The 24,434-nt window shown below is 39.7% G+C and overlaps 1 protein-coding gene and 1 long non-coding RNA gene across 4 annotated transcripts in view; one reads left to right on the forward strand and one right to left on the reverse strand.

Annotated features, from left to right (window-relative positions):
• Positions 1 to 24,434, reverse strand: part of LOC128112070 (uncharacterized) — an 82,973-nt gene that overhangs the window by 32,510 nt on the left and 26,029 nt on the right. For both annotated transcript variants that reach the window (XR_008218834.1, XR_008218835.1), the window contains exons 6-7: positions 17,750 to 17,812; positions 17,222 to 17,260 (exon numbers count right to left, since the gene is read on the reverse strand). This is a non-coding gene — a long non-coding RNA (uncharacterized LOC128112070). The remainder of the gene's footprint in view (positions 1 to 17,221; positions 17,261 to 17,749; positions 17,813 to 24,434) is intronic.
• Slc9c1 (solute carrier family 9 member C1) overlaps positions 1 to 24,434 on the forward strand; it is a 77,760-nt gene that overhangs the window by 20,355 nt on the left and 32,971 nt on the right. For both annotated transcript variants that reach the window (XM_052740805.1, XM_052740804.1), the window contains exons 7-14: positions 633 to 732; positions 1,932 to 2,075; positions 3,104 to 3,278; positions 4,083 to 4,164; positions 5,536 to 5,702; positions 7,914 to 8,039; positions 16,093 to 16,190; positions 22,385 to 22,504. In XM_052740805.1, coding sequence (XP_052596765.1) covers positions 633 to 732; positions 1,932 to 2,075; positions 3,104 to 3,278; positions 4,083 to 4,164; positions 5,536 to 5,702; positions 7,914 to 8,039; positions 16,093 to 16,190; positions 22,385 to 22,504 — 1,012 coding nt within the window. The remainder of the gene's footprint in view (positions 1 to 632; positions 733 to 1,931; positions 2,076 to 3,103; positions 3,279 to 4,082; positions 4,165 to 5,535; positions 5,703 to 7,913; positions 8,040 to 16,092; positions 16,191 to 22,384; positions 22,505 to 24,434) is intronic.

Raw genomic sequence — 24,434 nt, forward strand, 5'->3', positions numbered from 1 at the left:
TCCAAAAATTTCTTTACAATTATATTTACAACCTTAGAAGTGAGCTATACCACATAATTGAGGTTTTCACAAGTATATTACCCACTTTACAAAAATCCATCAATAGTTTTTTATACTTTTCAATTTTTCTATACTAAATGCACCAATAAAAAAATTACACAGTAGGAAATCCATATTGTGGCTTTATTGTCCCCAATTCCTGACTTCTACTACAAAACATAGCTCTTTTATTTTCTTCCAAATAGAAGGTTTATGAAGTGGGTTGGTCCTTCTGAAATTCACCAGGTCATTTTCAATTCACCTATCCAGAATTCCTCTGAAACAGTAGGTCTGCCAAGGATGTTTAGCCTCTCACTGGGATAGATGAAGAGATTTTTGAACTGCTGATGATATGAAGCCAAAGTACTAGACAGATGCGCATCACATATTTTACTATTCAATATGGTGTGCATCTGAGGGGGAGGCAACAAACTAAGGACAGTAGTAATAACTTGTAATGTTTTCTAGGTGAAATCAAGTAGGATAACTTCTGTGTACAGTCACACTATTTGACATTTCACATCCAACAGAGATCATGCTACTGCTGAAGTTGATCCTTTTGTTGTTGTTGTTGGTTTTTATTCTAAACATAGGTGAAATAGTTGGAATGTCTGGAATATTTACTGTGGCCACCATGGGACTTTTTCTAAATTCCTCAAGTTTTAAACCAGGAGTTGAAGCATTTCTCATTGAGTGAGTAGCTATTCTGTTTTCACTTTGTTTTATGAACTGGAAGCTATGAAATGACCACAGCAATTATATCTACATGGAGTAATATACTAATATGTACACTATCCCACTAATTTCTCAGTAACATTCATTTTTGCACAATTTTAGACAAAACAGATCACCTAATCTTCAGTTTACATGGGATCTATTTTCCCATTAACTTGCAACCCTTTTAGTGAAGATTTCACTGTGATATCTTTCTGACTCTGGTCAACATTATTCTACCATTATTGCTAGGGATGTTGACAAACATAAACTTTTGCAGCTTTCAATTTCCCCTCCTATGAGTATACCTACTATCTTGCCCAAGCCACTCACTTCCATAGACATATGAATAACTACTGCATAATCTCAACTTAATGCCAGGAATCTATTTAAAATATAACAGTCACCAGGTCCTATTCTTGGATGGTAGAAATCTACAATAGTGATTCGTCCAACTGCTTACTTCAACAACCTAGAGAAGGTCCACTCTATTGTCTGAGAGAAAAAGCATCTCCACTTCTCATCATTTTTCTAATTCTCTCCAGTCCTCCATTTCTCACAACTCTGCAACCCCTCAGCCAAACCACTGATCCTGTCATCCTTAACCAACCCACCCATCTTATTGTTTACTCAGTCCCTCCTCATCTAGGTCCTCGTGTAACCGCTGTCTGCCTTTTTGTCTCCTAAATCGATGAACTGAAGTGTTTTCGTGGCAAACTCGTGATTTTTGTCTCCTGGCACTTCTGTACTAATTTCTAGCACATTCTCCACCACTGCTTAAATCTATCATTTGACATTTTAGTATCAGTAAGTGATTTTAGGACTTAAAGACACTTTTACTATCAGTGTTTTCAAGTTATGTCAACAGTGGTGTCTGGATGTTGACTCATTGTGTTATCATGTTATGTTGCATATAGTTTCACCCCAAATATTTCTTTCAGACTCAGTGGAAAAAGAAAGTTACTGATTTACACAAATAAACTAATTTGTATTGCTTTAAAATTACCTGTTTACCTAGGTTAGTTTGTCTTTCTTCAGAGTTCAATTTTAATCCTTATTGAGTGTTAGTAAATAACATGTTCATCTTTATTTTATTGACAATTGCATTATCTCTCATATAGGTAATCTTTATAACAAACATGTTAATTAACTATATATTATTCTTCTCAAAAATGCAGATTCTGGAATTGTCTGTCCTTCGTTAGTTTTCTTATGGTGTTTACTTTCATTGGACTTCTAATCCCTGCACACATGTATTTATACATATCATTTTCTGATGTATATTATTCAATAAATATCTACTTCACACTGATTATTTTAAGGTAAGAATACCATGAAAATTTTATTTATAGTAATTTATCTGAAGATTATTTTCCAAAATAACGAAATTATTTCATATCTCAGAATGAACAGTTAGTTGGCTCAAACTTCTCAAGTAATCATTGGCAAAGTAATGCCCAGGAGTTTTGTCAGATTTTAAATAAATTTTAGAGAAGTTCAAACACTTTGTAAACTTTCTGAAGATTAAAAAGCTTCAGAATATACTACAATTACTAAAAGGCAACTACTATTAATATTTGACATATTTCATCCAGTATTTCTTATCTTTGTACAAGGTTTCTACCTAACCATAGAAATTGTATCTTGGGATTTAGCTCAATATTATGTTATCATTTCTTTGAATTCAAAACTTTAATTGGAAACGGCTCTTTAAGCAACCAGAATGAAAGCCTACTTGTAAATTTCTTCTTTTCCCCCCAATAACCTCTGCAGTCCCTTTTTCCAGTCTTAAGAGAAAGAAGAGTCTACATCACATGGAGCTGTACACTAAGAAAGCCGGCCATAACTGGAGTCTCTCAACTACCTGTCTCTCAAATAGATAACATTCTACTTCCATCTAGGAAGATTAGTTAGCTTATTGACATCAACCCACTAATTCCAAATATTTGTCACAAGTTATCGTGTAAAATTGGTATAACAGTTGGGGGGTGACATGGGAATGGAAAAGAACTGGACAATGAAGACAAATTGAGCAAGATGAAAATCTGTAAAGAAAAAGAAAGAAAGGACAGTTCCTCTCATTTTCTCTTTACCCCTTGTTATTGTGGCCTTATAGAATGTCTAACCCTTGTCCTCCGTGTGTGGAAGCACCACCCCACGCATAAGCAAAGTTACCCTACCACTTGGCAGTGCAAAGAAGTGACAAATCATTCTCTCTGCGAGTATCTCTGTGACATGTGACTCCCTTTGGAGCCATGACAACAGTATATGAAAGATGGGAATATACTAGAATAAAACGGGAGAATGTGTCAACCACAAAAATAACTTTAAAATGTGTTTTGTCTTCTAGACTTCTGGTCCTTTTACTAATGAGCCCCATTTTGTCTCGACTTGGTCATGGGTTCAGCTGGCGCTGGGCGTTCATCATGGTCTGGAGTGAGATGAAAGGGACACCGAACATAAACATGGCCCTCCTACTCGCCTACTCTGACATTTCTCTTGGTTCTGAGAGAGAAAAATCTCAAGTAAAGAAAGACACAGTTTCGTGTTTGAGTATTTGAGAAGAGTGTTGTTCAGTGTTAAATGTGATTTTGAAGTGCGATCCCCATGTGACTTCCCTGGAGGAAAGGGTTCCTTCTTTGTGGTTTGTTCATTCTGAGAAAGTTGTGAACTAACCTATAGGGAGAGCCAAGAGACAAGGACCTGAGCGAGGCTTCTGGCCAAGAACCTGCAAGACTGGGGGGAAAATCCAATAATTTTCATCCCCCTACCAGTTTAGAGACACCCAGCCTTCTTCACAGGTCTGAGGGTTTCAGATGAAGATAAATTAAAAACTATAAATCATTTTAAACAGTATGTCACAAGACATACACTCAACTGTTTTTATTTATTTATTCTAGAATCCATTCATTCAAGGAGAGTTCTTGTTGATTGTTAGCTCTATTTCCTGGTATTAATAATGCTAGGAAGCAAAAGATTTTGTCAGGTAAAATCATCTAAGTAGTGTCATAACAGAACATACTAGAATATTTCTCCCTTTATTGCATCTTAAGGTGAGATTATTACAAAGAACCTTGCAGACCTCAAGAGGGAAGCCGGAGTCCTGACTCTTTATTTGTTCATTTGTTTGTTTTCCTAAAAAGTGCCCAAAGATGCATGTGTACAAGGACATAGTGAGTCTACAGACACTTTTTCCATGACCGACATCCAGCTTCTTCACTTGCTACAATCATCTGTTAGCATATAACAACCTAGTTCAATTTATAATATAGAATATATTATAATAAATTATTCTGAATATTTATTTAATATATTTTTTTCAATTCTAGATATTATTTCATGGAGTGTCCGTATGCTTAATTACCCTGATTATCAATAGATTTATTTTGCCAGTGGCAGTTTCTAAACTAGGTAAGCTCTACTGTTTATGATGGTGAGAGAAGAAATTAGTTATTCCAAATATTCTAAGAAGCATTAATAAGAAAGTATCCATCTAAACACAAATCAGTGTTTTCTAATTGAATCACTGTATTAAAATGTATAAATTATTCAGGCTAATAAACTTATTTTAAATGATTATTTATGTTAACCTAGTATAGTTAAAGAGTAGTGTAAGTTCATCCAATTATTCAACAAGCTTTTTAGTAAGAATGATCTAGATACTAAGCACTATTGTAAGAAGTATTACGTTCTGAAGACAGGTAAGATTTCAGAGCTGGCAGAGGTCACATTTGAATAATTAAAAACAAGCAACGAATAAGTCAAGTCAAGATTTGAGAGATTCACAGATACATGAAAATAAATAAACCACACACAAAATAAAACAGAAAAGATAACAAGTGATGCTTTCCTGGGGAAGCTAGAGAAGTGTATGTTCAAGGGCAGAAAACAGTAGAGGGATTTGATACTCAGAGAATAAGGCAGGTAATTCATCCGGCATGCTTATTTGACTATTATGGAAGCTGAGTTCCAATAACTTCAGTGTAGATGCCTGAGAAAGGAGAATGCCAGTTGTGTAAATTCTAATCCAAGCACAAAGAAGGAAGAAGATCAAGACAAACAGGACAGTTTCCTCACTTAGAAAAAAGAGAGAAAAAACTCACCATGAAAGGTAGTCAAGATAAATAAAGACCAGTGCATACAAAATGCTGAGTCATCTTTCCCTAGTGTATTGCAGGCATTCAAATAAACATACTATTATGCTTACAGTTGGATCTCAGGAAGTAGTATACAAGTGCAAACACTTTGAACATTAGTAAGTATTATTATCATTAATAAGTTCATGTAGAATCTTTAATGTTTAAATATTCTTAGTGGTGAGGGTGGGAGATGGATCAGTGGGTAAAGTGTTTCCTGCAAAAATATAAAGACATGAATCTGGATCTCTAGAACCTATGCAAAAAATGTCAGATATGGTGGCTTGCACATGTAGTCCTAACACAGGGAGACACAGACAGGTAGATGTCAAGAGCTCACTGACCATCCAGTGTAGCTCATATAGTGAGCTCCACATTCAGTGAGAGACCCTGCCTCAAAATATCAGGTGAGGAAGTGACAGAAGAAGGCATCTCAGTATCAATCTATGACCTCCACATGCAATCACACAAGACAAGGGCACATGCACACACCACACATACATACATCACACACACACACACACACACACACACACACACACCACAAATGATGAGTGTGGATAAGTAAAGAACAAAAGGAAATTTTATAATTCATATCAAAATTATGTCCTTCTGTTGTTTGTAAAATGTACTCTTTGCCCCTAAGGTCTCCGTGATGTAACATCAACAAAACATAAATCCGTTTATTATACATTCAAACACTTTCAAGAGCTCACCAAGTCTACAGCCACGGCACTCAAATTTGACAAAGATCTTGCTAATGCTGACTGGAACATGGTTGAGAAAGCAATTAGACTTCAAAATCCGTATGAAGTAAGCATACCATAGCTCTCTATTCTACCAGAGTAAATGTGATTGCCATTAAATATAGATCAAATTATAAGTATTAATTCAAATTCAAAACGTTTATAATTTTTTATCCATAAGGTCAGTTCTTATTTTCTGTAATAGTGAGGAAAACATCTTAAGACTTTTTGTGGTTATTGTATGACAAAGTAGAAGTCCCAACCCATTTGACTACAGAAGAAATACATATAAATTAAAGAGAGAGAACAGCGTATTGGTATTGCCTTTTAAAGATAATATAAGAAAGAAGAAAGCAAGGCTCAGAAAATGTCCTCTTTTCATTAAATCAAGAGAAAGAATGGTCTTACAATCACTTATTTATTCATAATTTATTTAAGTTATTATGTATGCTAAGCACTGGTTATAACCTAGTGTGTGGTTAGTTGCATTTTGTATAAAACAGAAGCCAAGGTCAGTACCAAAAGTTTATCTGCTAGTGAAATAGCACTATCTATATCTGAGGAATACTGTAGGATCTCCCAGGTCAGATTTAGTCAGCTTAAACTGCTCAGGACATCAACCTGGACTACAAGAGAACCTGATTTTAAAAAAAAAAGAAAGAATAGTAGTCATCACAGCATTGAGTCCTAACTGCCATGAAGGAAATAGTCCACAGTGTCCCTGAGTCTTCCCAAGGTCCCTCTTCTCTTCCCATGTCCCATGCCATGTCGGTGTTCATTGTGGTCTTATTCTACATCACAGTTTTGGGGAGTGCAGAGGTTTAGTCTCTGGGAAGCAGGATCCCAAGTCCATTTCATATCCATAAACTGGGCTTGAAGCTTTAGCTGGGGACTCAGAACCCAGCCCTGTCCAGGAATTCAACCACAATTTCTAGCTATACAAATACTGTGTTGATTCCAAGGGTTTCTTCAATTTTACTGAGTATCTGATTGCAGCATTTTGCTGACTTGTCTGCATCAGGACCCTCTGGAACATTCCTGAGCTTCCTGCTCCCACAATGGAGATTCTGATGCATATTATGGTATCAGGCATTTTCACTCCATTCCTCATCTGGTCATAAGGCAGTACCCAGGCAATTACTCTTGTCACTTGATTAGTGTTGGAAGCAGATGACAAAATACTGGTATTGTCCTCTGTATGGTGCAGTTATGGGGTGATAACTGTGTTATAGATATGGCCCTTGCCTCACACTAAGAAGACCTGGTTTATAGTCTAGCTTTTAACTAATTGCTTATTTTAAAAGCCAGGGACAGAATGTAGAGCCTTGCTCTAGGCAAGTACTCTACTACAAAACCACATCCCCAGCCTAAGTCATGAAGGTTGGCCTTGTAAACACAAAGCCTTGAATTGTAACCCTCTTGCCTCAGTCTCCCCACTACAATAGTTCTCAACCAGTGGGTCATGACCCCTTTGAGTTAAATGACCCTTTCACGAGGGTTGCCTAAGACCATTGGAAAACACAGATATCTACCTTATGATTCTTAACAGTAGCAAAATTGCAGTTATGAAGTAGCAATGACAATAATTTTATGGTTGGAGTCACTACAACATGAGGAACTGTCTTAAAGCATCACTGCACTAGGAAGGTTGAGAACCACTGTGCTAGTACCTAGAATCAGAAGCCTGTATCTCTAGATCTTTTCCATCATCTTGAGCAAATGATTTTCTTTAAGCTTTGGTTTTCTTCATTGGCAAAATTTCTACATCTTTTTCTTCATTTCCAAATTTTCAGATCTCTTTAACACATGCTCACTTTTTTTTTTTTCGGCCCTAAATGATTCGTTTAAATCAGTGGCCGCCAAAATCTAAGGGCAATAGACAGTGATTGCTACCCAGCTGCTCCAGTTCTGATGCGGTGGGTGATGAGAGTATGCGTATTTCCAGCAAGTGATGCTGAGGTTGTCAGGGAGCCACACAGGACCGCTAAGTCAAAGTGTGACTGTATATGTGATAGCTTTTATAAACTCTCCATAATTCCACAGAGAGGAAAGGTACAGCTCCTTCCTTACCACCTGTCAATTACCTTATCTCCTATAGAACTGAATCAATGGTGAGGACACTTGAGCAAATGAGGGGCACTTGCATATTTTTATATATCTACCAGATATCTGTCATTTTCAAAAAAAAAAAAAGCACTAGTGTGCGATTGCAGATATTTCTGCTAAACAATGCATTAATAGTCATGTATTGCTTTTGCTTCTTTTCGTGTTTTATTAGTTGAATTACCAAGAAACAACAGAGCATCAGAAGGTGAAATGTCCAGACTGCAACAAGGAAATAGATGAGACCCTCAACATTGAAGCAATGGAGCTGACCAACAGGCGTCTCTTGTCAGCACAGATAGTTAGTTCTCCGCGGCACTCCTTTAAACATACTGGGGACCCAAAACTGTCCTGAACAGTTTTCCCCTTGCTCAGCAGATTTTGATTATATCCACCTACGAATGCTAGTCCGAAAGCAACCTTCACCTTCACCGGTGTTTGGGGGAATTCGGAGAGAAGCTAGAGAGGAGAGTGAAAGAGAGAGTGGGGGAGTGAGGAAAATGGAAGAAGGAAGGAGAGGGGAAGGGAGGGAAGGAGAGAGGGAAGGGGGGAAGAAGGAAGAGAAAGAAGGAAATCCAAAATAGATTAAGAAAAAGGTGTTTAGTTTGGGGATTTCACAGATGCAAACAGCAGCCTTCAGCTGTGTTTAAAATAGCTGGTACCAAGACATTTGTTTTTCAAAGATTTCCACCAAATCCTCTAATAAATGCAGATAGGGGCTGTTGGTTATTCATGCCAACTCAAGTAAGCAGACACTCCCTTTGTAAACTTTGTAAACCCTCCAAGCATGCAAGTGGCCAGATCCCCTCCTGCGGAGCTCCAGCGGCCAGACCCAACCCCCAGACCTCCCTAAGGATCCTAACAGCTGTTCTCTAAAGGGGGTAAACATCATTACCACTCCCAAGACCAGACAGTGGCCAGGCCCCACCCTACAAGAAAAATCCCACCAATCCCTGATCTTGCCCTAAGATCCGGTCACATAATCCCTCCAATCGCTGGCCACACTGGAAAGCTCCCCCCCACACACACACCTCAAGAAACCCTATATAAACTTGGTGTTCTGCCCAGTTCTCGGCTGTTTCTCGCCACTGTCGAGGCAGCCCCCCTCCTCACCTCTCTCTCATGTGAGATTGGTTTTGTGAGATTTGTTGTGCGGTGTGACTTTGTGGTACACCTTGACTCTGGACTGCCAGGATGACTTTCCAGCTGGGTTGTAACATTTAAAGAGGCTGTTGTACTTTCCTTTAAATCTCAATTAGAACTTAGAGAAGTTCCGTAGTGTAGTGCGGCAGTGAACAAGACTCGGGGCAGTTACTTTGAGCCTAGTTGCAGCTTTCCATCCAGGTCAGAATCCTGACCACACGCTGTGACTCACCCTTTCACGGCATCTGTGTTCGGTCTCCTTACACGGAGAGCACTCTGTGGTTTTCAACTATGGCAGCCACTCAGGATTCTAAGCTTTCTTCCTGTTCATTCTGCTTGGGAAATGGGCTATCTGTAAGCTGTGAGTTTTCTCTATTCGGCAGTAGTCAAAGCTTCTTAAACTCTGCTCTCTCAAGAGCCTGCGTGCTTTGAAGCATCAGTGGCCAGTTCCATAGTGGATAAATGGCATGGCTGCCTAGTGCTGAACCTCACCTGCAGATGTCACACTTGTCATACCAAATTAAGTGTTACCACCTGAAGGGCAAGACTGTCTCCTCTCCCACAGTTAGGTGAGCTTGGGGGAAAGTTTTTTGCTAGCTCTTCCATCTCTTTGAAAGCTGGTGCTCCAGGGGGGCCATGGTCCCTAAGGTAAAGGGAGAAAAGCCAGTCATTAGGGATTTGCCTTGGAACCTACCTCTGAGCTGCTTCTAACGTAAAGAGAGGGAAGTACCCTTTCTTGAATACAAGCCAGCAAAATGAGGGCGAAAATGTGGGTCAAAAGGAAACAGGAACAGGACAGACCACAATTTCAAAGAGAAGGATTTAGAAAGAAGGGAAATGGGGCTGGGGCTGGTCTAAACCCGGGTGATTAGGCCCGATGACCGATCGTTCCTTTTCATTAGGGAATCAGAAAGGGGAGTTTGAATTAGTCGCTAACTCTGAAAAAGAATGCGATAGAATAATGGAAACCACATACCATGTATTGTTACAGGATTCAGGAAGTAGAAATCATTTTTCTATTTCTTCTGTGAAAGTTCCCAGACTGAAACATTTTGGTGTCATAGAAAAATCGGTGGAAAAAAATCAGCCGCTAGTACAACTGTACGTCTGTCTGCGTATGCCCGCTTCATGCTAGATACTATCTTGAAACCCGGACAGCGGGCTATTTCCAAACTGCTTCTCCAAACACTCAGCTCAGCTTTCCCCATCGCAAGAAGAGCTGCCATCCATCCCACTCCTCAAACGACCTCCAAAAGCCCAAGGCTCAGCAACCGCCTCGTTCTTGCTGGATGTCTCAAGGCTCAGCGACTGCTTCATTCTTGCTGGATGTCTCAAGCCTCAGCATCCGCCTCTATCTTGCTGGGTGTCTCTTTGATGCGCTTGCTCTGCTCACAAACTTGCAGACGGACTTTTTCTTTCTCTTTGCTCACTTTGCCACATGGGTTCTCCAAGTGATGTGCTTACCACACAATTTCTGTCATCAGTCTTCCTGCCCACAGCTACCACCACCACCTGTTTCTGCCCCATCCCGATTGCCACACGTACTTCATGCATGTAGACACACGTACACACACTATTCTCCCAGAGTTAAAAAATTGTATACCACTTGATTCACTTATATCTTTTATATATTGTGCTATTAAATCTTACTTTAAAATTCTTTATTGAAAATATTTTCATAAAATATATTCTTATTACAATTCTCCCTCCCCAGACCCTCCTCACCTTCCCACCCACCCAAATCCATGCCTGTCTTTCCTCTCATTAGAAAATAGTCATATAATAATAATAATAATAATAATAATAAATAATTATATGTTAAGATAAAAACAAACAAACCAGAATAGGACAAAACAAACAAATAGAAAAAAAGATTCAAAAAAAAGCACAAGAAATACATATAGATGCAGAGACGCATTCACACACACAGAAATCCCAGAAAAAACACAAAACTGGAAACCATAATATATAAACAAAAGACTTGTAAGGTAAAAAATAACAACAAAAAAGGCACTGATCAAACATTGTAGGACAAAATTTCTTTCAAAATACAATTGAGTTCTTTTTGTGCTGGCCATCTACTTATGGGCGTGAGGTGTGCCCTTAAATTGTGTATACCCAGCGAGGCTCTGGTGGAGAAAACTGATTTTTCCTTTTCAAGCGTTTATCAATTGGAGATATTTTCTATTCATCTTGGTGCTGGGACCCCATCTGACTTAGACTTTCGCAGGTGCTGTGCATGCTGCCACAGTTTCTGTGAGTTCATACATGCATCAGTCCTGCTATGTCTAGAAAGACCTTGTTTTCTTGGTGTCTTCCATCCATGCTGGCTCTTACAATCTTTCCTCCTTTTCCTCCACGGTTCCCTGAACCCCAAGAGGAGATATTTGATGGAGACATCCCATTTATAACTGGATGACCCAAGGTCTTTCACCCTCTGTACTTTGTATCAGCTGTGGATCTCTGTACTTGTTCCCATCCACTGTAGGAGGAAGCTACTCTGATAACAGCTGAGCAAGGCACTGATTTATAAGTATAAAAGAATGTCATCGGGAGATTTTGTGGGTACATTCCTTTAGCTCAGTGGTTCTCAACCTGTGGGTGGTGATCCCTTTGGAGGGTTGAATGATGCTTTCACAGAAGTCATGTATCAGATATCCTGAATACCATATATTTACATTACAATTCATAACAGTAGCAAGATTACAGTTATGAAGTAGCAATGAAAATAATTTTATGGTGGGGGGGGGTCACCACAGCATGAAGAACTGTATTAAAGAGTCTCAGCATTAGGAAGGTTTAAAAGTACTGCTTTAGTAGAATAGTGTTTGGTTTTCCTCTAGATTAATGTCCTTTCTAGGCTCAGATTCTTGGTCAACCAAGCACTGTCAGGGATGGGCCCCATCTCATGGAGTGGGCCTTAAAACCAACCAGATGGTGGTTGGTTACTCCCACAAGCTTTGTATCATATCTTGCAGGCAGATCACCACTGTAGATCACAGGGCTTTCATCTGGGTTGATGGTTAGCATTCTCCTCTAGTAGCATGCAGAGTACCCTGTATTATCATGAATATTAGCCAGTACAGGTGAAGGAAGGGTCTAGATAAGAACCAGCTTGACTTCTCTGTGTTGTCTTCAGATATAAGGCCTTACCATGTGTTTATGGAGAGTAACCAATAGCCTTGGCAATAGGGTGGGTCATTTGGGGGTTCCCCTGGGGCCTCTTTGGCCAACAACAGCTTAATTAGATATAACACATTACTAGAATTGGGGGTTTCCTTTGGAGGCAAAAAGATTTCTAGCTGGGACTTTGTCTCCTCTGTTACTTAGTGCTTCTATTTAGAGTTCTTTCATATATGTATATATTTTAAGAAGCTTTTACTTGTAGCCAGATGTTTCTCTGGTCCTGCCCAGCCCTACAGTCTGGATGAATCTCTCTCACCCATGTCCCGCAGCCACTTGGCCCCAAGAAAACACACAGAGGCTTATATTAATTATAACTGCTCAGCCATTAGCTCAGGCTTATTACTGACTAACTCTTACACTTAAATTAACCCATAATTCTTATCTATGTTTAGCCACGTGGCTTGGTACCTTTTCTCAGTTCTGCCTCGTCATCTTGCTTCCTCTGTGTTTGGCTGGCAACTCCTGATTCTGCCCTTTCTCTTCCCAGAATTCTCCTAGTCTGCTTGCCCCACCTATACTTCCTTCCTGGCTACTGGCTAATCAGCATTTTATTAAACCAGTGTACCAGAGCATTATCCCACAGCATCTACTGCATTAGGTTTCCGTACAACCCCTCAAATGACCGTTAGTTTTTGCTGCCCCCCCCATTCCCTTTGCTCCCTCTCTCATCCCTCTGCCTCCCCATTTGATCCTCCCATTCCCCATCCTCTCACCCACCCCCATCCATCCACAACTATCTAGCAAAGAGAGAAGGATCTCCCTAGGAAGGGAAATAGAATAAATTCTACCTTTTAAAAAGAGTTCATTTTCCTTCCCAGGTAAATCTAGTAAAGTAGCAATATCCCAATAATTGTGATTTATCAGTACATCTAATACTCTATGTCTAATGCTGAACAGCGTAATATGAGGTGCATAATAGGTACTCAATACTTGTTCACTTGAACCTCTCTGAACACTGTCTATATTTTATAAGAAAAAGCAGTCAGGTTATTTGGGTATCTTAAGTCTGCTCTTCTCAAGTATCTCTCTTGCTGGTTTTGTTTTATTGTCCTGCATTCCCTTCCCTGACTTCTTTCCTTCTTTTATATAGAAATGAACAATGCTTTTTTGTTCTTTCTGCCTGTTAAGTTGACTTTAAAATGCATGCTTAGCTGGGCATGGTGGCACATACCTTCTTCCCTGCACTGTGGAGGCAGAAACAGGCTGATCTCCACGGGTTTCAGGCCAGCCTGGTGTACATAGTGAAACCCTGTCTCAAAACAAACTAACAAAAGCATGTGTAGCTTTATCATTAAACTGTGAATAATTATCTAGCTACCAACTTCCAATTAAAAACATTATCATAGACTAATTTTAGTAAATATATATTTATATATATATTCCCATTTCTTTTTTCTCATTCTTCTTATGATTTTATTTTTAAAGAAGAAAATTAGCATATGAGGTACTAATGGCTGAGAACACAAAGATTATTTTAATTCAGAGTTCTAAAACAATTTTATTTTTTCTCATAATTTTCAATCTTTAATTTTATATTTTTTCCTAATCACAATTTTATTAGTTACTCTGTAAACATTCAGCTTTTTATAGATATGCCTTCTTAAATACACATTCTTCAAAACATTGCTATTGTATTTATCACTGATATTTCCAACATTTCCAATAAAAAAAAATCTATACGATTTACCTCTCAATGATTTAGTAGCTAGGTATGCCCAAACTTTTGACATTGTTTGTACTCAAGAACCATGCAATCAAATTACAAAAAAAAGTCTCACACACACACACACACACACACACACACACACACACACACACACACACACCTCCTAATGTTCTACTTAAGTCTATTAGTTTGTGATGGTCACATTCATAGCCATCAGTAGCAGTACACATCTCAGTGGAGCCTATGGAACAAATCTGACATGACCTGGTAGCTCATGTTCCTAATGTAGAAAAAAGTTTGGTCACTTAATTTCTACAGATTTTTTTCAGGCCTAAAATGCAAGAGTTGCATCTAGTTAGTGATATGTTTATATGAAGGCAGTAAAGTGATACATATTTATAATTATTTATGAAATAAATTGTAGCTTATTTTCCCACTTAGATGTTTCCAACTTATTTTTATCTCATTGGAGTTTAGAATTTTTTAAAACCATGGTTTTAAGTCATTTCTAGATTTTTTTTTTTATTTCAGGAAAACACAGCATTCCAGAACCCTCAAAACATATGCAGGTGACTCCCCTAAAAGTCTTGCTTTTATTACTATTGCAATAATGACCTATTTACTCTATTCTCCCCATGTGCAAAATGGTGGTGGGGGGTTAAGATGACTGCATGACCTCTGCAGTTCTTTTTGTTTATCTCAACCTGGGTTCTACACAATCAACAGCCCCTGTACCTTCTCAATTTCTTTCCTCAAATGTTTGATTACTGCTGTTATACCCCTGATTTTTTATATTGGGCTTTTGTTTTGTGTTTTTTTAAACAAGAAACCTTATTTTTCAAGGCAGATTCAATCTTCTCAGTGCACTTGTAGTAACTCTTCACCTTAGCCATCTTTGCATATTTATTGCCATGTGGTCAATTTCATCTCTGCACTCTCTGTTCTAAGTGGCCTATCACAATCTTCAAAACTTTGAATGTTGTTGTTCAGATCTCACCCAGTTCTGGGTAAAGGAAAGAATATCTTCTCTACCGTTGTACACTAGAAAAGAAAGTCTGGTGTAGAAAATATTCTGTATTCATTCAGAGTATTAACATATTGTAATGGTGATGAGAAGCAAAATATCAAATTCAGACAAATCCAGTCTCTGACACTATCCTGAAAAGGCTACCTTTTGCATCTGCAGAGCAGAGAATGGACTGGACTCTTCATAAAGTAAGGCATATATAGACCATGTAATTCCAGAAGAGCTGCTTTGTAGAATCAACTGTCTTCAATTTCTTCTCTGTTTAGTGAAAATGATCATTTAAAAATTTAGATTTTTTTCTAGTTTCTAGCCACTTTGCCACTAGCATTTCTAAGATTTCATGGAGTCCAAATTGTTTTCAACTTCCTCAGTTTTTTTTTTCCAAACACACTGCTGTTTTTAACCTTAAGGCTAATAATAATAATATTTTAATTATATATTGTATATGTTCTTTAAAGCTGTTTAAGGAAAAGACTGCTGCTCTATTGAATTCCTGTTGCTATGGAGACATCTTTAATAGTAATGAGGATGAAGCCCAGGCCCTTTGTATGCTGGGCAAGTGCTCAGCCATGGAACTGTATCCCCAGTCCCAAGAGCAGCTTTTTAACCCCTCATTCCCCAAAGTTAGTTGATTTATCTTTCTAGTACCCTCCAAGAGTAAAAGTGTTGTAATTTCATCATTGGTTGTATACAGAATCCTGACTACAGACCCAGGAACCTTCCATTACATTCTACATCCCAGTTTAGAAATGTGTCCTATACAGTGATTCTCAACCATGATCAGCTTACTTCTGACAGGTACAGCATCCAGTGGTAGCTCGCACAACCTCAGACTCCCAAAAGCTCAGCAGATCATCAATAAATGTAATAAAGGGGTGACTGTGTCATCTAATAGATAGGAGCTAGCAGAGGCGTATTGTAAAATATTTGGGAACATGGGCTTAAATAAAGATGAGCCAAGGTGATTTTAATCCATCAGGATTTCTAAACGCCCTTAATATTCTAATATGCATCACAAGTTTCACAGTGGGACACAGCTTGTACCAACCCCAGAGTTATTTTTTCACAGAACTCTACCTTTCTTAACCCGGGTCAAAGACTCGCAGTGCCAGAGTTTCCTGCAGAACCTGATTATTCTCCCCAATGCCCAGATCTATCCTGTGTTGACATGGTAACCTGGACTCTGTAGAAAGATTCTTTCTGTGCAAGCATGTTAGGTCATTTGGGGAGTTTGTCTTCTTTCTCACACATCATTTTTTTTTTCTATTAAGGAGCTGATAAACTGTCATTGTGCCCACAGCATGTAATTATTTAAATCAACTTTTCTTTCAGGCGAGCTACCAACGGCAGTACAGGAATGAGATTCTGTCCCAGAGTGCAGTGCAGGTGTTGGTAGGCGCAGCCGGAAGCTTTGGTGAGAAGAAGGGAGAGTAAGTATGTTGCCAAGAGAGGGCTTCTACCCTAAGCCACTGTGTGGAGGAGTTTTCACACTTGTGTGTTGTAACCTCCATCCGTCTGGCACCATATACACTCCATGCTCTGCACCCCACCCTCAAACTGAATCCCCTCCTTTCCATTTCCCACACTTGAGTCCTCCAGGCTGGTGAATTTGGCAAGCATCTTCTGAAAGAAATAACCTTTTCTCATTTTTGGTTTCCCATTTTCAAAGCTACATTATAGCAAGTGTTTTTCCTTTTAGCCTCTCTGAACACCTAAATAGAGACCACGTGTGCCTTAATCTTTACAGGTGCACCTTCCCAAAGCACAGATGGACCCCACATGCCCTCTGTTAACACTAGGCATATGTCTGTAATCTGGTGCTGATTCCCTTAGATCCAACAGCTAAGGAAAGGTGGTATGTTGGGGGAGCACCGCCAGGTCACCCTCTTTAAGGGAATGGAGAATCTATGATTGGAAGTAGGAGAACAATTAAACCATAACGTAGTTCTCATGTGCACCCAGAGCTCAGACATACCCCCCAAGTCCAGATCTCCCCCTTAATGCCAAAGAAACTCAAATTCAGCTTAAGTGAGGCCAAGGACATTTACGGAGTCTGCTTAGAGCTGTACACTTGGCTCATTATCCCACACATAAGCCTGAGCTTTGGTGTCATATATACTAAATGTGATGTACCAATCTTGCATCCATTCACATGTTGCTATCCTACACAGTAAAGAGAAAAGCTGTATGTGAGAAGAGAATCATGGTTTATCCATAGCATGCAACACACACACATCTATAAGGAACACAGCTGTTCAATAAATAATCATTGTAGTTCAAGCACGGACTTTTTCTAAGAGCATAAGAGTTTTCATTTCCAGCCAGTCGTGCAAATCATTACAACATTTCATGTATCCAGGAAGGATGATAAAACATGTGCTATTTAAAACTTGAGTTCCTTAACATGGATTTAGATATTTCCATGTATAACACAATCTCCTTATGTTCTCTAAATCCATACCTTTCAAATGCTTGCAGGAACTCCATAGAATTGAAGGAGCTGGAAAAAAAAATGTTATCTTTTTGAAATAATACAGCGCCCTCTGTAGAGAAGACAGATATACAGAGCACAATAGAACTTTTAATGAATGAATAAATGCCACCCTAAAAAATCCCCGTCTTTACACTGTCGGGGGTGGGCGTGCAATGTGACAAAAACAAAGCGTCAGAGGGCAAAAAACCCACTTGATTTGTTTTGAACTAAGCCCTAAGGCAGAAGCAAGCCACGCCCAGAGGACTGAGAGGGACACAAAGTCGGGGTCAACGGTGCGCACCAGGAAGGGGCGCCAACAGACTAAAGGGACAATGCAGGAGGTTGTTGGGACACGCGACAATTCATTCACACACGTAGGACACATATTTAGCAGCAATATATGCCAAGCCACATGCCAGGCACTGCAGGCAATATCCAAGTAGCATCCCTGTACTCCCATTGCTAGAGATCTATTGACCACACTTGTTCTCAGCGCGTGCTTTTTTCCACGACTACCTTGAAGTTGATTTTGCCATTTCTTAGTTGGAATTGCTCAGTAGCTCCACAGGTTGGGGTGTCCTGTGGTAAAAAAAAAGAAGCAAAGTGATTGCCAAGGTTACCAAAACCTACTCACAGTGCCTATGTAACACCCTGTGAAATAACACTCTAAATAAATTGTTTATTCTTACTGAGTGCCAGACACACTTTCAAACATGTTCCATGCATTATCTATTTTTACCTCACAGAACTTAAAGGACGTGCTCCTGTGATCTCCATAATGCATTGGAAGGAAATGAAGGACAGAGAAGTCAAGTAGTTTACTTGAGGTTATTTGTCTAATCAATTACAGAGCTGAGATTCAATGCTTGACTACTTTGTACCTGGCATATGGCTTGACATTTATTGGTGCTGAATATGTGTTCTACCTGTGTGAATAAGACTGTCATGTGTCACAACACTCTCCCACACCATCCCTTCAGTCCCTTTGTGCTCCTTCCTGGTGCGCACTGTTGACCCCTTCTTTGTGTCGATTCCCTCTCAGTCCTCTGGACATGTCTTGCTTCTGCCTTAGTTATTAATTACCTTGTAATTTGGGCTCTGAGATCACGTAATTTTAGGATTCATAAGAACCTGCAAAATTGCCGGATCTTATCTGAGACAATAATTCTCTCAAAAAGGTTTCCTTATCCCCCAGAATGCTATTTATACGTCCACTTTGTTGGTGGAGAGTTTCCTCCATGACAACAGTTATGGAAATAGTTACTTGCATATTTCATCCACTGGACCCTTAAGAACAGAAATCAGTATTTCTTCATGGTTTATCTGTAGCATCTAACAAATAACTTAAATAATTTATAGATGAATCAGATTATATGGACATACAAGAATCTCCGTGTAATTACTTTATAATATTAAATCCTGGAGAACTGAATAACTTAATCACTTTCAATGATATCAATATACCTAGATTTCTTCCAATTTTTTGTTTGTCTTTTCCTCAATTTTTTATTGATTTTTTCCACTTTTTTGTTTGTCTTTTCCTCAATTTCATTTTTCATTTCTTCTTGAAAGGCCTCTAGCATCTTCATGATGCTGTTCTTAAGGTTGCTTTCTTCTGCTTCTTCTAGCTTGTGATGTTCAGGTCTTGCTGTTGGAGGAGGGCTAGATTCTGGTGATGCTGTACTGATCTTTATGTTGTTGTATGTACTTCTGCCTTGACTTCTACCCATCTCCTCCTCTAATAGGTATATAGGTGCCTGTGTCTGAGCAAGCTGCTGTTGGTCCACTTTGTGCTTGTTGTGTCTGTGTCTCAGGGGACCCTTGTGGGTCCAGTCTTAGCTCTTGGTCTAATTGGAGCAGGCAGATTCCGTGTCTCAGGGAACTTCTCTTGGGTCAACCCAAGCTAGTTGATTCTGTGACTCATGGAGTCGCTCTTGGTCTTATCAGGGCTCTTGGTCCAGTCAGAGCTGACAGATTCTGTGTTTCAGGAAGCCTCTCTTGGTCCAATGAGAGGTGGCAGATTCTACTTCTCTGAAAGCCACTCTTGGTCTAGTGAGGGCTAGCAGATTCACTATCTCCTGAGGTTACTCTTGGTCCAATGACAACTCTTTGTCCAATGAGAGCTGGCAATTTGGTTTCTGAGCCTCGGGAAGTGGTTGGGGCCTCGGGCAGATGGGTATGGGGGCAGGGTGTGTAGATTGCAGGGTCTGATGGGGGGTCTTGGTGGGCCTTCCCACAGGAACCCTGCCTGCTGGCTGGCAACTGGGGCAGAGTTGGGCAGGTGTTCCCGGGGATCGGTTGTGACCCAGTGATGGGTCCTAGGGGTAGGACTCACTGGGTATGAGCAGAGTCACTCAACTCTAGGTCCAATGAGAGCTAGGAGTTGGTTTTCAAGCCTCAGGAAGTGGCTGGGGTCTCAGGCAGTCAATAAGACAAAATGACAGCCTATAGAATGGGAAAAGATCTTCACCAACCCCACATCTGACAGAGGGCTGATATCCAGAATATATAAAGAACTCAAGAAATTAGACATCAAAATACTCAACAGTCCAATTAAAAAATGGGCTATAGTGCTGAACAGAGAATTCTCAACAGAAGAAGCTCAAATGGCTGAAAGGCATTTAGGGAATTGCTCAACACCCTTAATCATCAGGGAAATGCAAATCAAAACAACTCTGAGATACCATCTTACACTCATCAGAATGGCTAAGATCAAAAACACTGAAGACAGCTTATGCTGAAGAGGATGTGGAGCAAGGGGAACTCTCCTCCACTGTTGGTGGAATTGCAAACTTGTACAGCCACTTTGGAAATCAACATGGTGCTTTCTTAGAAAATTGGGAATCAATCTCCCTCAAGACCCAGCTATCCCACTCTTGGGCATATACCCAAGGAATGCTCAATCATACCACAAGGACATGTGCTCAACTATGTTTATAGCAGCATTATTTGTAATAGCCAGAACCTGGAAACAGCCTAGATGCCCTTCAACTGAAGAATGGATAAATAAAATGTGGTACATATACACAATGGAGTACTACTCAGCAGAGAAAAACAATGACATTATGAGGTTTGAAGGCAAGTGGATGGAACTAGAAAATGTCATCCTGAGTGAGGTAACCCAGACTCAGAAAGACAAACATGGTATGTACTCACTCCTAAGTGGATACTAGATGTAAACTGAAAGATAACCAGACTGCAACTGACAACTCCAGGGAGGCTACCCAGTAAAGAGGACCCTAAGAAAGACACAGGGATCATCCAGCAACAGAGAAATGGATGAGATTTACATGAGGAAACTGGGGGTGAAGGGGGTAATAGAGGGCAAGGGTCAGGGGCAAAAAGAGCTTAGGGGAGTGGGAGATCCCAGGTGGATCAGGAACAGAGTGGGAGAACAAGGAAAGAGATACCATGATAAATGAAGACTCCACGGGAATAGGAAGAAGCAGAGTGCTAGAGAGGTCTCCACAAATCCACAAAGATGACTCTACTATAGATTATTGGCAATGGTCGAGAGAAAGCCCGAACAGACCTACTCTGGTGATCTGATGGCCGAACACCCTAACTGCCGTGATAGAACTCTCATCCAGTGACTGGTGGAAGCAGATGCAGAGATCCACGACCAAGCCCCAGGTGGAGCTCCAGGAGTCCAATCGACGAGAGAGAAGAGGGATTATATGAGCAAATGATATCGAGACCATGACTGGAAAAAAGCACAGGGACAAATAGCCAAACTAGTGGAAACACATGAACTGTGAACCAATAGCTAAGGAGCCCCCATGGAACTGGACTAGGCCCTTTGGATAAGTGAGACAGTTGATTAGCTTGAACTGTTCAGGAAGCCCTCAGACAGTGGGACTGGGACCTGTCCTTGGTGCATGAGCCGGCTTTTTGGAACCTAGGGCCTATGCTGAGACATTTTGCTCAGCCTTGGTGCAGGAAGGAGGGGATTGGACCTGCCTCAACTGAATGTACCAGGCTGGGCTGACTCCCCCAGGGGAGTCCTTGCCTTGGAGTAGGTGGGAATGGGGAGTGGGTTGAGGGGAATGCTGGGGAGTGGGAAGAGGAAGGACAGGGGAATCCATGGCAGATATGTAAAACGACTAGAAAAATCTCTTACATATATAAAAAAAGAAAATGGAGGTTTAAAAAAAAAAGAAAAATAGGATTTCCCCAAATGTGTTCTAAGTTTATGATTTTTAGTAAGTACCTAGTCTTCCATATATATTAATACTATAAAGTAACCAACAATTGTAGATATTAATAAAGATCAGTCTGTACAGGAAAAAAAAAAAATATATATATATATATATATATATATATATATATATATATATATATACCTAGAGCAAAAAAATACTACATAAATTTCAGCGTGAGACAAAATAATCAAGAGGAAAGACAAAGTCAGCCTTGCACTTGGGGTTCCAATACTCTTCAATTAAGCAACATGGCACAGTAGGGCACAAAGCTTGGTGAACTTTCCAATAAAGACAGTGAGAGTACCTAGAAAAGATAAATTCCTAATAAAATCAAGCAGACTTGCTAAGTAAAACCAAGCCGCTACTCACAGATCTGAGCTATTTCAACACAAAAATTAAAGGAAATCTATAAGCACCTTCTAGTAAGCGTTGTCAACATGCCTTTGAGTCTCTTATGACATTGACCTCTCCAAGTTAACATGTTTACCTTTTTGTAGTCGCTTAAACCCAACTACTTGCCTTGAAGGGAAACTTGTGTGAGATGGGATAGATGCTCTATATACTGCTCAGTTATCCCAGCCTGACAGAGCTAGTTTTATCTCCTTGAACAAGCATGTTAGAGAGATCATTTCTTCATTGCCATAACAAATGATCACATCTAAAATAAAAACCTAGGTGTCAAATATTTAAAACATGGCTGACTGTTTCTCTCTGGTCTTTTAGATTTTTAGTAATTGTATCCCCCAACAATCTGTACTCCTTTTAATGAGTTGGTCTCACAACCCGACTACACAGTTGTATATCTACTGTTCGTGGCTTGGAGCTATGCTATGAAACATCTTGTTTAGTCATCGTTGTACAGAATAGTCCTCCTGCATTCTGACAGTACTGCATTGGACTTATCTCAAAGGATTTAAAACTCATTTAATGATTTCTCTGTATTTTTTAGATATATGAGTCCTGAGACCATAAAGAAGTATTCTGAAAGCAAAAAATTCCTCTCCTTCATTAGAAAATTACTACTCAACTGGGTGTATAATACTAAAAAAGATAAAGGGGTTCCATCAAGGTGAGCAGTCCTGAAATAAAAAAAATGTAATGATAACTTTTGAAAGTTAGTTCCTTTTAAAATTATAGCCTAAGTACTTTGCAGATTATTTTGAAGTAGATTACAATTTAATTATTTACAAACACACAAAAATTACTTAAAAGAAGGAAATATATAAGAATGTCATTTTGCTTGTATTTTTTAGACTGGGGTGTTTTGTATTTTTAGAGTGCTGTATATGAAGGTAGGCAAACATTCTACTACTGTGCTAAATCGCTAGTTAATGTTCTCTTTTTATAAGCATGTTAATTATACATAATATGTTTCATTGTGACATTTTCATACATGTACATATTTACCCCTGTTACCCTCTCTTTTCACCCCCAACTCTTCTTCCAAACTGTCCAAACTTTCATGTGTGTGTGTGTGTGTGTGTGTGTGTGTGTGTGTGTGTGTGTGTCCCTAAATGAGTTTCTTTAGTGTTGTCTTAGTTAGTGTTTCTATTGCTGTGAAGAAACACCATGACCAGAGGTAACTTGGGGAGGAAAGGGATCATTTCATGTTACAGCTTCTAAGTCATCATCCAGGAATGTCAAGGCAAGAACTCAAGGTTGGAACTTGGAGGTAGAAACTGATGGAGAGGCCATGGAAAAATGCTGCGTACTAGCTTGTTACACATAGCTTGCTCATCCTACTTTTTCATATATCACAACCCCATCTGCCCAGGGATGGCACCACTCATGATGGGCTGGGCTTTCTCACATTGATCATCAATCATTAATCAATAAAATGTACCATAAACTTGCCTACAGGCCAGTCTGGTGGAAGCATTCTCTCAATTAAGGTTTCCTTTTCCCAAATGACTCTAATTTGTGTCCAGTTTACAGAAAACTAGCTAGTACAGTTGTTTACCTCAGCATGAGTGGGGATTTGTAGGTGCACGGGTAGGAGTTTGTTTACAGGAGCATTTGCACCTAACTTTTTTTTTAAGGAACAGGGTTTGAGAGAGACAGGGATCTAGTAAAAGGTTTAGTAGATATAAGGACAGAGGTGTGGGCTTCAACTCACTAGGAGAAAGAAAAGTTAGTTCTTTTAGGGCCCTTATGCAAGAGGAGGGAGTAGAAAGATGTTCCACCCACAAAATGGGCAAAAGGTGGGCTAATCCCATCCAGTGAGAGCTGGATATATTCCATTTTTTATATTTCTGCATGAAGCAGATATTTAAAAAGATCCCAGGATATTGCTGGATAAGGCCATCTACAAGAACAATGGGTCTTATTAAAATATGTTATCAAACAGTTCTGTCTTCAGCCTTTCCACATTTGGGGTTTATTATCTGGAAATGCCCAGTCCCATGACAAGGGAACATGGTTCTTATGAGAGCTATGAAGAGAAAGATTGCCTGGGTTGTGGCTGGAGTCTCACCACAGCTAGAGGGCCTGGGATCTACTACTTACCAGTGGCTACATCACTGAAGAAAATGTCTCATAACTGAAGAAAATGTCTCTCCTTCTCCCATCAACTGTTAACTGCATGTATAGCCACAGGAGAGAGATGATCCTGTACTCTAGACATTACAGCATGTTGACAGTCCTAGTCTCCTGCAGATCTTGTGCAATGAAAGTTTCTGTGAGTTCCAGAGTGCAACAGTTATGTTAGACCTGGAAGTCAGTGTTCTACGCTGCTTTCCCTGCTGTCTCTGACTGTTGCATTTTTTCTGTCCTTTCTTCCATGATGTTCCCTGAGCCCCCACAAGGGGTAATACAGATGTCCCCTTTATGACTGTACATTTAACAGTCATTTATTCTCTGTACAAATACAATAGGAAACTTCTCTGGTCACAGCTGACAGTAGCACTAGTCTATGAACATAAACATGGCTCTTTTGTAGCTTGGATGGGTACATCGCGTCGATTTAGCACATAGAGAGCAGTAGTTTCTCCACCAGAGCC

Source organism: Peromyscus californicus, unplaced genomic scaffold (assembly GCF_007827085.1).
Source record: "Peromyscus californicus insignis strain IS unplaced genomic scaffold, ASM782708v3 Scaffold_16__1_contigs__length_79575227, whole genome shotgun sequence".
NCBI lineage: Eukaryota > Metazoa > Chordata > Mammalia > Rodentia > Cricetidae > Peromyscus > Peromyscus californicus.